Source organism: Xenopus laevis, chromosome 1L (genome assembly GCF_017654675.1).
Source record: "Xenopus laevis strain J_2021 chromosome 1L, Xenopus_laevis_v10.1, whole genome shotgun sequence".
Lineage (NCBI taxonomy): Eukaryota > Metazoa > Chordata > Amphibia > Anura > Pipidae > Xenopus > Xenopus laevis.
In genome coordinates this window covers 129,482,761-129,500,430 of record NC_054371.1, presented here as the reverse complement: position 1 = coordinate 129,500,430, position 17,670 = coordinate 129,482,761, and the positions used below count along the sequence as shown (strand labels likewise).

General features: G+C 37.0%; 1 protein-coding gene across 5 annotated transcripts in view; it reads left to right on the top strand.

Moving 5' to 3' along the window:
• Nucleotides 1–4,513, top strand: part of mllt3.L (myeloid/lymphoid or mixed-lineage leukemia; translocated to, 3 L homeolog) — a 133,165-nt gene extending 128,652 nt beyond the window's left edge. For 2 of the 5 annotated variants that reach the window (XM_018257491.2, XM_018257483.2), the window contains exons 11-12: nt 202–273; nt 3,226–4,513. In XM_018257491.2, the coding sequence (XP_018112980.1) occupies nt 202–273; nt 3,226–3,357 (204 nt within the window). In that variant the 3' untranslated portion in view covers nt 3,358–4,513. Of the gene's footprint in view, nt 1–201; nt 274–433; nt 1,056–3,225 lie in introns of those variants that run through there. The other 3 variants (XM_041563693.1, XM_041563676.1, XM_041563670.1) reach the window with 2 other exon arrangements.
• The last annotated feature ends 13,157 nt before the right edge of the window (nt 4,514–17,670 follow it).

Below are 17,670 nucleotides of genomic sequence, written 5' to 3'. Positions count from 1 at the left end.
TTGCTTTTTCTCATCCACAGCTGGCAGGGGGAAGCAATTTTATTTTGCATGACTCATTTTCTAGTCAGTTTATATTACTGTTGTAAAATAAGGTACAAACTATGGTTGAATTCATTACGGTTCCTTTAACTGTATTCTCTTTAGGGTCTTTACACCTGTGCTCTCGGCCTTAGGATAATAAAATACTTGTTTCTTTTTCAGGCATACCTAGATGAATTAGTAGAGCTTCACCGAAGATTAATGACTCTAAGAGAAAGACATGTACTTCAGCAGGTACTAACAGTGGCGTTACTGAGATAAATGCACTGGCCATTGTGAAATGGTTAATGGAGTCCTAACTGAACAGAATGAGCAATTGGCACTTTTAGCCTGTGTGCCTAAGCCAAAACAAGCTGCTTTTATATTACTGATAATATTTTTTCTTCGTTTTCAGATACTGTTAATGCTGTACACAGTGCAGAGCCTCAGACAGAAACAATCAGTGCCTTTCATTATAGGTGTAATTTCAGCTTCAGTTCTGTTCACCAGACCCAGCGCTCTCAGGAATATTTTGTATAGCTTCAATTTAATATATTTTGCCCATCAAGACAGATCTACTAATAACCGTATTTTCAAGTGTTTCTTTGAGCTTTCATCGTATCCTCAGTGTTTGTAATATACATTTGAACATACAAACACATGATGAGATTAACACCATAAAACTCTCTAATAGGGCTGATTGTTGAGGAAATAAATACCACATTTTCCAGAATAAAGGAAGTAATTTACCAAATAGACCCGTGCCTTACTTTCCATGAACTGGGCTTATTATCCAATATAACACATGCTTGTGGGCCAGACAATAATAAGGTAATGATGTCATATTGCATAAAAGATTTTTTGAGCCTGTTTTACATGGGCCATAAAACTCCCCTGTAGCTCAGTTATGGATTCTATTATCCAGAAAGCCAGATTGCACACATCAGAACAAATAGAGGTGAGAATGTAGGGGAACATACATTGATTTCATGCTTTAAATGGCATGTAAAGGCAAAACCCCATTTTTACTTTCTTTAATGAAAAAGAAATCTATCTCCGATATATTTTATTTGAAAAATGTGTACCGTTTTTATAAGAAACCTGACTGTATGCAGTGAAATTCTCCCTTCATTTACTGCTGTGGATAGGAATTGTCAGATGGTTTCTAACTGCTCTGCAGCGAAACAATCATACTTATGAACAGCAGGGGTTAGCCCCCACCTTACTTCCCAGCCATGCAGAACTAAAGCAGCTTTATTTGTTTCCCTGTAGAGCAGTTGGTGGCTGTGTTGGATTTTATTTTTGCCTTTACATCCCCTTTACTGTTTCCAACTCCAGCTGCAGGGACAAAGATCGTGGAGCCAGATTTAAACAGATAAACTGGGATTCTATTTGCAGAATTATTTTGCTGCAGCCAAGTTTATGTTTAGTATACAAAATACAGACTTATTCTATTTTAGACTTTACTTCCCCTGTAAGGCACTTTCTCACAGCAACCTCAAATTATCTCGAGGTACAGAATGGTCAACATTTCCTATGGAGAGGCGGGTGGAAGTTATTTACCGGCTGTTAGTAAGCGCTACTCATATATCTGTTTCCACAGGGGTTCGTTAGTTGCTTTTAGTGGTTACCGAAATACAACTGAGTATTTAAGGGTATTTCAAAAAGTATTTTTTACAAAGTGTCTAACGCAGTTCAAATAATTCAACCACCTACACCAATTTCAGTGCCAGTTTATTGTATTTAAATGTTCCAAAGAAAGGAAAAAAGGAGTGCTAAATCTTGTCTGCTGTCATGGGGGTGCAGCAAGATCTAAATTATATTTTTTGATCATTGTGCAGTCTAATCTTGAAGGACTGTATTGAACATATTTATTTAGCCAATGCTGTTAGGTGCCATACAACTTCACCAGATTTACAAGGCTTAAACAATGTGATCATTCTGATATACAGATACAGGTATGGGACCTATTATCCAGAATGCTCAGGACCTGGGGTTTTCCCATTAATGGATCTTTCGGTAATGTGGTTCTTCATACTTTAAATCTACTAGGAAATCATGTCAACATTAAATAAACCCAATAGGCAGGTTTTGCATCCAATAAGGGTTTATTATATCTTAGTTGGGATCAAGTACAAGGTACTGTTTTAGTACAAATTTTTAGATTATTTGGATAAAATGGAGTCTATGGGAGCCATTCCATAATGGATAATGGGTTTCCGGATAATGGATCCCATACCTGTAAATTGTATTTAGAGAAGGACACACCATGTATAAACATCATAATGATAATAGCAATATGTCTGACTCTCTCTCTCTCTCTATATATATATATATATACAAACACACCATGAACATTTCCACTCACAGCAGGAAATACGTCTATGGGCATTCTGCTATTTTTCTTTAAACGACAGCCATGCTTAAATGATAATTCTCTGCAGTAATTTAAAACTGTCTATGTAATACAATAATGAGATCCCTGGGGATCGCCATTAAGTTCTCAGTACTCGGTGTTGAATGTCAAGTTATAAAGCTGTAAACAATAATTCATTGTTAGTCACTGTACCCTAAATTTATGAAAGCTTCCAATTTTTATGCTTGAACGAGTCTCACATGTATGAAACCAAGCTGTGTAGTGTAAAACAAGGTCACACTCAGATGAAAGGCACACTTTAGCGTTATGAAACCTTATGCAGTATTGTATCACAGAGAATTAAACTATGGGTTTTTACATAATATCAACAAGCCACTGGAAACTGTGTGATGAAATTTGCAGAACTGTGAACATTTATTCAAGTGTTTTGGGTATTTGATAATTTCAGAATGTTAATAGTCCAAATTAAACAAAAAACAATGACGAAGGGGTACGCCCCCGAAATGTTGTTTTTGTTGGATTGACATTAAATACGGGAGTAATCCCTTGAACATGTTACGTGTGCTGGAGTTACTTTTTGTTCAATAATCGTGGAGGGGCCGTCCTCCTATACCCCAGGCACCGTATATAACTAATTGGAGAGGCCAGGTGTGCGTGTGCAATTTCTTGCATAACTATACAAATCATATTCACATAACACATTGCTGTTCCTATTTGTTTGCATTATCAGTTGAAAATTAGTCAGCTAATGTCAGTTAGTATGTAGCATTCAGTAAATTTTATTAAGTGTTACCCCAGTCTAAGTTTTTTGCCTTTTTGCTTCATTTCAGATAGTGAATCTAATAGAAGAAACTGGACACTTCCATATCACAAATACAACCTTTGACTTTGACCTTTGTTCTCTTGACAAAACCACAGTCCGTAAACTACAGAGCTACCTGGAAACAACGGGGGCTTCTTGAGGGTGCGATATCAGCCTGTTTGGACAATTTAAGGACAGGAAGAAATACTGAACTGTTCAGGATAACAAAACAAGATCCAGGTCCTCAAATAAAAATGGATAAAGAAAACCTCTGCCTATTTTTTTCCTTTTTTTTGTTGTATCCTGAGATCACAGATGAAGAAAACAAAAATAACACGACACATGGAAAGTTATCCTTCCTTACTATGTTTTTGAGATTAAACCTGGAAAGCCTTGAATTTAAAAAAAAAAAAAAAGACATACAATGTTATTTCTTAAACTAATGTGTTCGATATCATGTGACGTTTCGTGGCATCTGAGTCCACAAGACGTATGCATGTTACTCACACACTGCCTTACTACGTGACTGCTTTATTTATTACTGCATACCTGTATTCCAAAAGTCATTGTGGAATGACACTACCATATGCTACAAGCCACTATATGCTCCATTTTACGAGCACAACCCGTCACCAGAATTCAAGTGACTCTACACGCAGGAAAGTTTCTCCAGCCAAGCAGTGAACACTTGCTTACTGTTTCCACTGCTTTGTTTTTAGGAATTGTAGACACAGAAATGAAGAAGAAGAAAAAAAAGCGGACCAAGCTCAGTTTCACTGTCAGCCTTGTTTGATTCAGGGTATTTGTCTCAATAAATCATCAAATGATCAGTCTTTCAAAAAAAACAAAAAAAAAAACAGCAACAAACAAATGCACCTAATAGCATTATGTGACTCGTAGCCTTACTAGAAGCATAAGTAGGATGTCATGACAAAACATTAAGCGTTGAACTGATCTGGATCCAACATTGTTTGTCTAATCAATATGCTTGTGTCGATTGCAATGTTATTTCTCTTGCTATCTATATATACATATATATATATATAGGGAAAAAAGAGTAAGGGCAGCCAACAATTTCTTTGTTGAAAAGCACCCTGTCCCCCATTCTTGTCTAAAGAAATGGTGTAGAAATTTCTTTATTTGGGACTATTTATTACAAGTTTCCGCTGTCTGTTGACAGCAGTTGTTAATTATTGTTACTATGGACAAGTGGCATTCAAAGTTAGTATTTTTTTTTTCTGTATGTTATATATTTGTTTATGGTTCACTAATGTAAACTTTTTTTCTACTCGGAAATTAAATTCATTTTCCTTGAATGTTCTGATGCTGTTATGAATTTGGCTTTTTCTCCCCCCCAGACATTAGGACTATCCGTTTTTTAATAGAGGTTCCTTCCTCTATCGTGTTTAAATGGAGTGTATTCTTGGTTTATTATAAGTCCGACGACAGTATGGTAAATATAGATCTGGCCAGGCATGTACCAATAAAACTTTGTTTTGTGTGAGGTACAGTGCCAGTGTATGGTGCATTACCAGATGAAGCTGCAGCTCCTCATAACTTACACTGTTCACATCGTTTGAGATGTTCGTATGAATGGATAAAACAATAATACAGTGGGCCAAGTGTATAGCCCTCATGTTATCCATATGTTCAGCCATTGGCTCATTGGCCAGATACTATACAAGTTCAGGGCCAGGACATATTGTGTTTGCAACTAGTTTGTAAAAAGGGCTTTTTTCCCATCTATTAGGATCTTAAAAATAAGAGCCCCAAACCTCGTTCTACTCATGTGCACTCATCTTGCTTACCTATCAAGCAGCTATTTGGGAGCTATAGTGTTCATGCCATAGATCTGTTGCATAACACAGGCAGGATGGTAAATCATTTTTTGTTGGACTTTAGTTCCCTTGTACATTGCATATACAGTTATGGGCTCCTTTATCCAGAAAACTCCAAATTATGCCTCCCATGGACTCAATTTAATCCAAATGTTTTATAGTTTCTCTGTAACAATAAATCAGTACCTTAATCCAAACTAATATATAATTAGTCCTTATTGGAAGCAAAACCAGCCTATTGGGTTTATTTTATGTTTACATGATTTTCTAGTAGACTTAAGGTATGAAGATCTAAATCACAAACAGATTCGTTATCCGGAAACCCCCAGATCCCGAGTATTCTGGATAACAGGTCCCATACCTGTAATATAAAAAGCTTTTTTATTCTTGCTGTCATTCATTACATTACGCTGACACATGATAAATGCCATGGATATCTCTTACACAGTGCTGTTAATTATACATAATGATGTACTCAGATTGTATAGAAGTTGGCTGATGTCGTGTCTAGGGCCCCTTGGCATGTCTGTAATCATTTAATACATAGAGCCGTTCAGGTTGATGGATAATAAGGAAACTGAATAGTATAACATATTTTTTAACTGCCGTTTATTAAGTCTATGACCTCCGTGGGTAAATAAACCACTAGGGTTTACGGTGTTCTCACTATATTCTGGATTGCCTGCATAAGGAAGTCCTCTTGATTTAGCCCATTGCACAAAAATAATTCATTTTTTAATAATGAATAATAATATGCCCAGGCAGTATAAACATACATTCTTCCATGCAATGGGAAGATATAATCACTGGGGTGTGTCAAATGTTAGGTACCACCCCCACCTTCCCCAAGGATTATAATCATTTACCTAAAACCAAGTGCCAGCTCCTGTTCACTGAAAATGGCACCAGTCTGTATTGTTACTGTAGGAGCAACAAATTGCAAATTTCTTCCACGTGGATCATTGCTACAGCTCCAGACAGGATGACCATGTGCAGTAGAGTGAAAATCCAGACCAGACTATGCCGGTGCAGTTTTAAATTACCTGGAGTACCAGCCCACTCTCAAGTAAGCAATTAAAATTAACGAAGGTGCCTTACATTTTCTCACACCCCAGTAATTATACCTGTCCTTTGGTAATTGCATATAAACATAATGTTCATAACAATGGAAACAATTTGGCTTAAAGGATGTTAAGCTATTGTTACAGTAGTTAGTTCATGCATTTTTGGATTTCATATTTTTTGTGTTTTTGTGTTTTTGTGAAATTAACACCTTTCAATAGGGGAGCTTCATTCCTTGCTGTGAGTATTCCCTGCCCAAAACTTGTCTGTTGCTTTACCCATAGAACCCAGAATGGGGTTTAGAACAGTTCTATTTCTGAGGGAGGAGTGTGGAAAGTTAGGGAGTGTGTTCTAAGGGGCAGATTTATTAAGGTTCGAATTGTAAATTCAAATTTTTGTGTTGGGTTTTTGGTCAAAACTCACAAATTCGAGTTGGGAATAATCCGAATTTGAATTTGAGATTTATCATACCTTGACCCTGGGAACAACTCGAATTTAGCTATTCGCCACCTAAAACCTGCCGATGTAGAAGTCAATAACAGAGTTCCAGTGACCCATTTGAAGATGTTAACAGTTTTCCTGACATTCACATTTTTTTTTTTTTTTGAAAAAAAACCCAAAAAACCACGATTCAAGTTTAGTCAAATTCAATGTTCGGGTTGGTAATATTCGACTGAGGTTCGAGGTCATTCGAGTTAATGCGAGGAAAAACATGCAGTCTACCAGCCTATCTATGGCTTGGCAACAAATGGACTGTGGGACACATAGGTGGTAAACAACATAGGTCATGGCTACAGCAATCCCTTCTCCAGAAAGCCCCCAGAGAACAGATCTGTCCCAACTTCAAGACCCTGCATGTTTTGCATATGTCACTTAGATAAGCAGTTAGGTCTCCTGTCTCCACCGACAGGCTCTGATACAAAAACTGGAGGAACTTGTGGAGAAACATGGAGGAAAGAGATGAAGAAAGTTTTTTTCAGTTTTTCCCGATTTGCCCCATAAACACTTTTCGGGTAAGAAAATGTCCTTATTGTATTGCATTATATATTTTATTAGGAAGTAAATGTCATGGAGAATGGCCAGGGAAGCATCTACCTATAAGCATACTACAAATCAAAGTGTTTTGTATCTTGAAAAGACTTGGATTAAATTTTGAATTTCGATGTGAAAAAACTGCCATGCACTTTTGGGCATTATACTGTATTTGTATGTTTTTTAGTGAAATAACCCTTGAAAACTCATATTTTTCAGGAAAAACACAACTTGACCTTTAATAATTAACCTCCTAAAAGTGCGCATAGATGAGAGTGGCAGGTGTATGCACTTCTTATTTTACAAGTGATTACCAAGTGCTCTATATTCCCTTCAAATAAGTCAGATTCATCTTCTAGTCATTTTACTGAAGTTAATAAATGAGTCCACTGTATATTGTGTGGTCTGTGAATGCCTTTGAAGAATGCAAGACGTAAGTATTATGGTGTCTCCCACTCAGATGTTTACAGTTAATATGCATGCTAGTGCCATCATATGTCATATATATTTTATTAATGCAGTCGTAACATAGGGAATCAAAGAGTTATGATATCTGGGCACCCCTTTTTGGTGGAGCTTCAGGGAGCTCTATTGTTGGGTTAGCCTCTATTAATGTATATTTCATTACAGGGGTTGATCACCTTTAAATTAACTTTTAATATGATGAATAGGGTGATATTTTGAGTCTATAAAATTCGAGTTTTCTAGGTTATTTTTTTAGTCAAAACTTACATTTTCAGGTTAAAAAAACCGTGAATTTTTCGAGATTTATTATACCCCAACCTCGGCTCGAATCTGAAAATACACCATCTAAAACCTGTCACGGTCATGACAGAGGTCCCTTGAAACCATTTAAAGATATTAATATCTTGCATGATGTTGAGTTTTTTTCACAGGGTTTTTCCCGAAAACTCTAATAATTCGAGTTTTCTGGTTTCACAACTCAAACTCGCAGAATCAAGTTTTTTCTTAAATAATATACCATTCGAGTTGTGTGTGTTCATTTGAGGTATGAAAAAACTCTAACATTCGACGTTTGATAAATAACCCCCTTAGAGCCAAGCCAAGACACGCTACATTCGGGAGATTAGTCGCCCGGCGGCAGATCTCCTCTTCTTCAGGGCAACTAATCTCCCCGAACTGCCTTGCCCTTATAGCTGAAGCATCAGATATATATTGATATTGGATAGCTGCCCCATCTTTTCTATTTAATGTGGCTGATGTGTACTACGGGGCAGATTTACTAAATGAGCGAAGTGGCTAACTCTAGCGACTATTCACTAGCATTGCCATCCACAGGGACATCGCTAATTCACTAACAGGCACAAGCGCCAATTCGCTATCAAACCAGACCCTATAGCCTGCCGTATTTTCGCTCCGACTAACGGGCGCTACTCTGCAAATTCATTAAAGTGCAGATTTTACTGAAAGTTACCTCTTTCGCCAGAGTTGACTTCAACACCTAAGACCAGGCAAAGTGCTAAAAAGAAGCTTCATCTTCCTCAATCTTCTGCCACTTACATCATATCCTGTGTGCCGAAAATGCATCAAAGTTCCAAAAACGCTGGCGACTTTTCCTTTTCTGAAGCGGAATTGCCTGCAAAAGTCCTGACTTGAACTTTTTTTGGGTACCCAGTTTTCTCCAGACATTTCCTAACATATGGAACATTCATTTTACAGTTCATTCATGTGTAGGGCATTATATAAATTATTTTGTCTTTATTAAGGTTTCCTGGACATTTGTAAGAAAAAGATGTAACTTCAAGCATTTGCGCCAACATTTATAATAAAGATCTCCATACAACTTTAAATTACCCGCCATATGCAAATTGACCTAAGTGCAAGATCACTTGCGAATTTTCGCTAGGCACAAACAAACGCTAGTGCATCTTCGCTATTAAATGCTCGCACTGCCGAAGTAATGATAGCGAAAAGTCGCCAGCGTTCGTCGCCCAGGGCGTAACTTTGCACATTAGTGAATTAGAATAATGGTAGCAAATTTGCACCTGGCGATGTGTGCCAATGCTGTCACTGGCGACAATTTGCCCGTCAGTAAATCTGCCCCTATATCTCTATATTCATTGCATACATCTCTATACAGAATAATAATCGACATTTACTTGCCAAAATGTGCTGTGTTCCTATGTTTGGAATGGCAAAGAATTATGTTGGCTGAATGTGTTTTTAAAGACAAAGCATTTTTAAAGACTCGCTAAAGAACTTAAGCTTCTAAAGGCAGACACTGGCTTCTGGTTTATTCATTATAAATACCACAGATAGTTGTAACCACAATAGGCTGCACTTTTGCTGTTTACTGTTGACAAAAGCCATTCAAAAAACTTGTAATAGCCAAAGCTGGGAGGCTTCAATCAAATCTCTTGGCAGCCTTTTCTTTATTACACATTTTCAGTCTAGAGACTGTGGCTCTTATTTTTCCTGTATGAAGCAATGGCCTGCGGCCTTTTGATAATCTGAACTCCATAAACTGTTCTCATCAAAATTCCACAAAATTACAGCCTTAAGAATTACTACCTTTGTAATGACTTTGGCAAGTGTCCAACATAAGTACATTTTCATCTCAGTCTAATATGCCAAACCCCACTGGTTTAATAGGCTACGGGTTCTGTAAAAAGCTGCTCAGGAAATCATAAGAAAACTGCCAAGCCAATAAGCACCCAATAAGTAATGAGCTCTTCCTCACCGCAATGTGATATTGGCAAATAATATCCAGAGAATATTATATGCTATGTTCGTCCTGCTGATGGATGTGAAGACACAGCTTTGGTCTTTCTTAGTTTCATGTCTCAAAATTAAATTTTAAAGAAACAGATAATTTATAGGTGCCTTTTTTTGTCAATATTTTGTGAAAAAATTTGATCTTGAATTTTAATACAGTTGTTCCCCAATAACCTAAGTGATTGATCTGCTATCAGAATAGATATGAGTTGAAACAATTTAATTCAGCTAAACCATGGGTATCAGATCTTTGTTTTTGTTTTCTAAATTGGGGGTGACCGTTGAAATCGAATTGCTGATTGGTTGCTATGGTCAGTATCACTAGTGATGTTTTCTGCCACTTTTTACACGCCATGATAAATAGGCTCCTTAGGGGTCCGTCTACCTAAGTGCGGTAAAAATATAGACAAATATGTTTTTGCCAGTTTACTAACCTGTGTAAATATGAATTTGCAAATTTTCTTGCGCACGAATATGAGTTTGCCAGTTATCGCATTCGCTGCAAATAACGATACGTACACATTAATGCCCGGTTTACTAAACAACTAAATGTGTGAAAGACAAAATTTACGCCATAATTTTCGCAAAATTTTACTGCCATCTATACAGTGGTGGTAAATAATTTTTTTGCCAGAAAATTCAAAAGGGGACAGGAAATATCCCATAACACCTTGTTTTACCCATCATTTTTGTTCTTGTGGCCATTCTTGAGAAGTGACAGGATAATCAAAGATTTTTTGGATTATTCTTTTGTCTGCTGCTACAGCAGCTTTTTTCAGCTGAAAGACCAATTATGGCTAGGAGGGACCAAAGGCTTTGTCAGACTAGATTAAACTACATTTATATGATGCACACAGATTGATTGGTAAAACTTGTTTACGGTATATGATTCTATTGGCAGGGGGGATTTATATGATGCATACATGTTTGATTGGCTGAAATCTGTTTACTGTGTTGTTGATAATATTTAGAAAGTTTAGCAGTTTTGAAGATACATATCTGGCCATGAATCATGCCATAATAAACGCCATAAAACAAGACTATTTTATAGCATATATATACGCAAACATAATTTGTCGCCTTAAAATTCACAACTCGCTAATATAAGCTGGTTCGTTAACATAGTTTCCGCCAGTGATCGTAATGACTTCTGAGTGCATCGCAGTTTAGTAAACGTAGTCGCTGCGAATAATTTGGCGGAAACATATTCGCAGCGATAACATGCGGAAACATATTGTCAAATTTACTGCGCTTTAATAAACGGACCCCTTAGTCTCAGAAGGTAGGATGTCTGGGCTCCCCATAGATTTTACCTTACAACAAGGATATTAACAGTATATGAAGCCTCTATGGAAACACATCTATGTGGTGGACTTGCCATTTATAAGTACAGGTATGGGACCTGTTATCCAGAATGCTCGGGACCTGGGGTTTTCCAGATAATGGATATTTCCATAATTTGGGTCTCCATGCCTTAAGTCTACTAGAAATTCATTTAAACGTTAAATAAACCCAATAGGCTGGTTATGCTTCCAATAAGGATTAATTATATCTTAGTTGGGATCAAGTACAAGCTACTGCTTTATTATTACAGAGAAAAAGGAAATCATTTTTAAAAATTTAGATAAAATGGAGTCTATGGGAGACAGCCATTCCATAATTCGGAGCTTTCTGGATATCGGGTTTCCGGATAAGGGATCCTATACCTGTACTGACACTACATGAGGAAATGCAAGCCCAAAGGGATGGGGACAGTGTAGAATTATAGAAGCAATTTTTTATTTCTACATTGAGTACAGGACAAAATTAAATCATGCTGCATTAAAAAAGAGGGCTGCCTTACTGAAGGAATAAGTACATGTATGGGACCTGTTATCCAGAATGCTCAGAACCTGGGGGTTTTCGGATAACGGATCATACCTTAAAGGGGTTGTTCACCTTTAAGTTAACTTTTAGTATGATGTAGAGACTGATATTATGAGACAATTGGTTTTAATCTTTTATTATTTAAGTTTTTTGAGTAATTTAGCAGTTTATTGAGCAGTTCTTGATTTAGCATTTTAAGCAATCTGGTAGCTAGGGTCCAAACTACCCTAGCAACCATGCATTGATTTGAATAAGGGACAGGAATATGAAAAAGAGAGACCCAAATAGAAAGATGAGTAATACAAATTAGCAATGACAATAAATGTGTAGCCTTACAGATCATTTGCTTTTTAGATGGGGTCAGAACAAAATGGCAAATAACTATACAAAATAAATAATGAAATCCAATTGAAAGGTTGCTTAGAATTGGCCATTCTATAACATACTAAAAGTTACCTTAAAGGTGAACCACCCCTTTAAGTCAACTAGAGAATTATGTAAACATTAAATAAACCCAATAGGCTGGTTTTGCTTCCAGTAAGGATGAATTATATATTTGTTTGAATCAAGTACAATGTACTCTTTTATTAGAGAATATTCCTTTATATCAAAATTCAAAACAGGTTTCCGAATAACGGATCCCATACCTGTACCAGTGGGGGTGATTTTTGTGATAGAATAGATAGACAATGTTGGATGAGATCAATGCACATAAATCTGAAACCCTAATAAGTTCTTTTCATATATTACAGTTGTGAGTATTGTTCCTTGCCAAAAATGTTAAAAGCTCAGACAATATTTCTTTTATACATTTAGATAAGGGTGGGACTTAACATCCTGTTTTGTGACAATGACATGGCAATTTCTGAAAAGTCCTTTTTCAGTGTCGTATGTTATGGTTTGGACTGTTAGAGCAGCAGTATATCCCTTACTTTGTTTATTTACTCATAGTATGTCTTCAAAATCCTGACTCCATACTTCCTCAGCTCTGTGCCATTCTGACATTTTTATTTTCTGCCTTTCATTAGCTGGTTTGCGTTTTCTCTAAAGTACCTTATTAGATTATCTAATAATATATGCAGGAAATAACACTGCTTTTATTAATATTTTTTTGATTTATCAGGCATGTAATTAGGGATTTTTATATACATGAATCATACTGAATGGGGCTGAATTTAATCATAATGTATGACATTATGCAGACCACCATGTCACTTCCTTTACAATTGCTACATGGGATGTTTTTTTAAAGGGACTTTAGTTCAGTGTTTCTCACTAGTGATTTACTAGCAGTTAGGCAGGTTATATATAGACTTAAAAGGTTGAACTTGATGGACATGTGTCTTTTTTCAACCTAACTTTCTATATTACTATATTATAGCATAAATAGTAGGAATAAAGGGAACTGCCTTTAGCATTTTATTTTTTAGTCTGACAATTATATTGCAAAGGGACAAGGGGGTTTTGCCTCGTTACTTTGTCCATTCTTACATATACGTTTTATTTTCCTGCCTTCTATGATCTACTGCTCAGTACAAAGTACATTTACAATCTTTACAAAGTAAAGATATAGCCCTTATATTTCAAAATACGACAATTGAGTGCTATAGATTTTACAGTTATGTGACCTGTTATCCAGAATGCTCTGGACCTGATTTTTTTCCCCGGATAAAGAATCTTCCCGTAATTTGGATCTTCATACCTTAAGTCTACTAGATAATCATGTAAATATTAAATAAACCCAATAAGCCGTTTTTTCCTTCCAATAAGGATTAATTATATCTTAAATTGGATCAAGTACAAGGTACTGTTTTATTATTACAGAGTAAAAGGAAATCATTTTTTAAAATTTGGATTATTTGGATAAAATGGAGTCTATGGTAGACGTCCTTTCTTGAATCTGGAGCTTTCTGAATAACAGGTTTCCAGATAATGGATCCCATACCTGTATAATTTTTCTTCTGTAGAGAACTACTGACTTGATATAAAAACTTTAGCACACATTAATAATGATTGTCATAAAAGCATATCTGAACCCTATTGTTTGGAAATTTTAATACATTTAATTTTACCTATTTCTGTATTTTGTGATGTCTAAGAATGGTTTTTAAACATGTCACAGTGGTGTGTCTAATAAATGTTTTGTGGGTTGCATCAAGCTCTCAGAATGGCATGGTAGGGTGAGGCTTGGCTCTGCTTGCATAGAAAGAAAAAGGAATGCTGTAGCTGTAGTACACAGAAAACCACCCTTCACTATTGGGTACCAAATTCAGTGATAAACCTCATTAGGCTTAGGGAAGTAGGCAGAACCTCAGTTCAAGGATTGGGATAAAAGATGGGCAAATAGGAACGCTATGAAGAGACATGAGCACACAAATATATTTCTGCAGGCAGAAGCAACTTATGCTGGGCAGGTATTCAACAAGGAGATTATCCCACGCAAGCTTAAATAAGGGACTGCAAGAATGTATTAGATACTGTCCTGAAGCTTGCTGCTTATGCAACTGATGGGTAGAAGTAAAGTACAGCTATAAGACCTATTATACAGAATGCCCAGGACCGTAAGTTTTCCAGATAAGAGGTCTTTTCCTAAATTTGATCACCAACTGTCAGGCTCTGCTGGGATTCGAGCCAGGGACCTTTGGGTTTCTGGCTCGATGCCTTAACCACTGGGCCAGATGAGCAGCCTGCTGGGTTGCCCACTGTCTATTACCTGGCCTTTGCAGTCCTAGCCCAGCAGCAGACTATCATGACTAACTCTGCCTTATTTAAGGCCAGCACTCTTCACACTCCTTGCCTGAGCATTGTTTCCCATACTAGCACTGTGGCATCTCCCCTAGCTAAGGGTTCTGTTTCTAGCCTCCTTCCCGATCTGCCTTGTCTTGTCTGAACCCTTCCCTGCCTTGTCTTGCCTTGCTCTGAACCTTGTCTTGTTTACCTTGCCTTGATCTGCCTTGCCTTCCCCTTCTGGTTCTGCTTCAGTCCTGCTTTAAACCTTGCCTGTTCCTACTCTGGTTCCAGTCCTGCTTTGATCTTTCCTTGCTTTAACCTTCCTTTAGACTTGCTTTAACCTTGCCTTGACATTGCCCTGCTTTCCTTGGTATTTTTTATCTTGCTCTGATCCTCGCTCCAATCCTGATCTTGCCTTGCCTTGACCTTATCTTGTATCTTGCCCTATTTTTCCTTCTCCTATCTGTATCTTGTCTGCCTAGCCTGATCCTAATCCAGTCCTCCTGCTATCCAGTCCTCCTGCTCCCAATCTACGCCGGCTCTGTCCAGTCCTAATCCAGTCTGCTTCTGTCTCCAGATCTGATCTACGCCCTTGTCACCCTGGTCCTGCTCTTCCCTTGCCGTAATCCCTTAGGCACATACAGCTCCTGCCTCAAGGACTCACCCTTCCCTCATCTGCCTCCACAGCACCCCCTACCTAACCCTTGATACCACCTCTCTGCTAAAGATTATTTAAACATTAAAGTGGGCCTTCGCATATAGGCGGGGCAGACAATTACTTATACTTTCCATATCACACTTCCTAGATGTCACTGCTCTCCCCACATTCCCCCTGTTCTCTTAATTGTTTAATTGTGTAACCAGGGCATGGGGATGGACATCTGGTCCCCCATTTTGGTGCACAAACAAGATTCCCAGACTGAAGGAAACAAGATTCAAATAATTTATATTGTGGAATTAAAGTTCATTTTACTTGACTAATGTGATAAAATAGGATTTTTAATTATTTTTTTGGGGTGATGGGTCCCCTTTAAATAAAACCAATAGAATTGTTTTGCTACTAATATATATCTCGTAGCTCGAATCAATTACAAGGTTTTGTTCTTATATTACAGTGAAAAAAGGAAAGTAATTTTTAATGAGAGATGGAAATGAAGGGGACACTTTTTGTAATATATACATCTAGGGGCCTATTTATCCTGCTGTGTAAAAAGTGGAGTGAAACATTACCGGTGATGTTGCTCATAGCAACCAATCAGCAATTATATTTCAACAGTTAGAAAACAAAAGCAAAGATCTGATTGGTTGTTATGAGCAACATTACGGTAATGTTTCACTCCAGCATCGGACTGGGCCGGCGGGACGCCAGGAAAACACCGGCCCAGCCCCCCTCCCCCGATCCAGATTAGGTTTTGTAACCATAGAATTGGTTTAGAATGCATCATGTATGCCATCTTCAGCATAATAAAAAGTAATTTGAAGAAAAGGAATATAAAATACAGGGGACCCATATTCGCGATCATACCCACAATTTAAGAATCCCTGACATCAAAATTAAGATAAATACCATGGACACACAGACAGTCAACCCTGCCTTACAGAGTTTGGGTGGCATACTGTATGTACAACATACTAACTGTCAGCCTTTGTTCCTAATGTTTATAGTATTGTATATTCCCTTGTGTTTATCACATAGGATCATCATTATGCACTTCCCCCCCCCTTAGGACTGACCCAACAGACTTCAACAGAGGTTGCGCTTAATCAGTGTTTTATTCACATAACAAAGTCTACTGCAAACTAAAGCAAATAAGCCAGGTTAAGGATATGATATAACACAGGACTCCTAAAAATTGTTTTATGTGGCCTAGAGTGCTTTTAACATAAATAAATCTTTTCATTTAAATAAAACTCATAACGTAAAACAAACAGTTGTACATGCCGCGGCTGACAATACTGGCCACAGTTATTGTAAGTGCATAATTAAGTTAATGTTTTCACTCCAGCATTCCTTTAAAAACAGAAGAGGTGTAAAACAGCCAAATAAATCATTCTGAAACCTTTTCTATATAATTGTATTAAACTGTGTTAATTAACATTTCTGGTGTCACAAATATTGTTAATAGAGTATTGGTCAACCAATCAAATCGCATAGAGTACATAAATGTGTATTGCACAGATTATTATTAAAGGAGAAGTGAAATTACTGGTGGAGGGAGTGCCAAATGATTGGCACGGCACAGTCATTATAATAACTTACCTGATACCTTGACCAGTGCAACTGTTTGACTGAACCAACCTACAGGTATGGGACCTGTTATCCAGAATACTCAGGACTTGGGGCTTTCCAGATAAGAGCTGTTTCTGTAATTTAGATCTCTTGACTTTAAGGGGCAGATTTATTAAAGGTCAAATTTTAGTTTTTCAAGGGTAGATTTCAGTCAAAATCTCGGAATTTTCAGAGTTGAAAAAATTAACATTTTTCAGGTTTTTATAAAAAAAACTCAAATTTTTCGAGATTTAATATACCCTGAAAATGGAAGTAGCTCAAATCCGAAAAATACTCCAGCTAAAACCTGTCGATGTCATGTAGAAGTCAATGGCAGAGGTCCCTTGAACCATCTAAACATGCTAATAGCCTCCATGATGTTCGAGTTTTTTCAGTGGGAATTTGATTAATTTGAGCAATTCGAGTTTTTCGCCATTGGAAAATTCGATTACTTCGAGTTTTTGGGTTGTTCACCTCAAATTCACCGATTTGAGTATTTTCCATTCAAGTTTTTCTATAATTGGAAAATATTCGAGTTGTGAGTTCATTCATGGTATAAAAAAACCTCACACACATCTAAAGCTAGACCTTTGATAAATCCACCCCTGAGTCTACAAAAAAATAATTCAAACATTAAATAAACCAGAATAGGATTGTTTTGCCTCCAATAAGGATTAATTATATCTTAGTTTGGATGATGTACATTGTATTATTTTAAAATGATATTGATAAAAGAAATATTTTTTAAAAATGTGTATTATTTGGTTAAAATGGAGTGTATGAGATGGCCTTCCTGTAATTTGGAGCTTTCTGGATAATGGGTTTCTGGATGATGGATCCCATACCTGTATTATGAAAGTAGTCCAAGAACAAGCAATTTTTTATTCCCCTAGTCTGGCTGCGGCACCATCTGGCACAAGATGCATACCACAGCATCAGG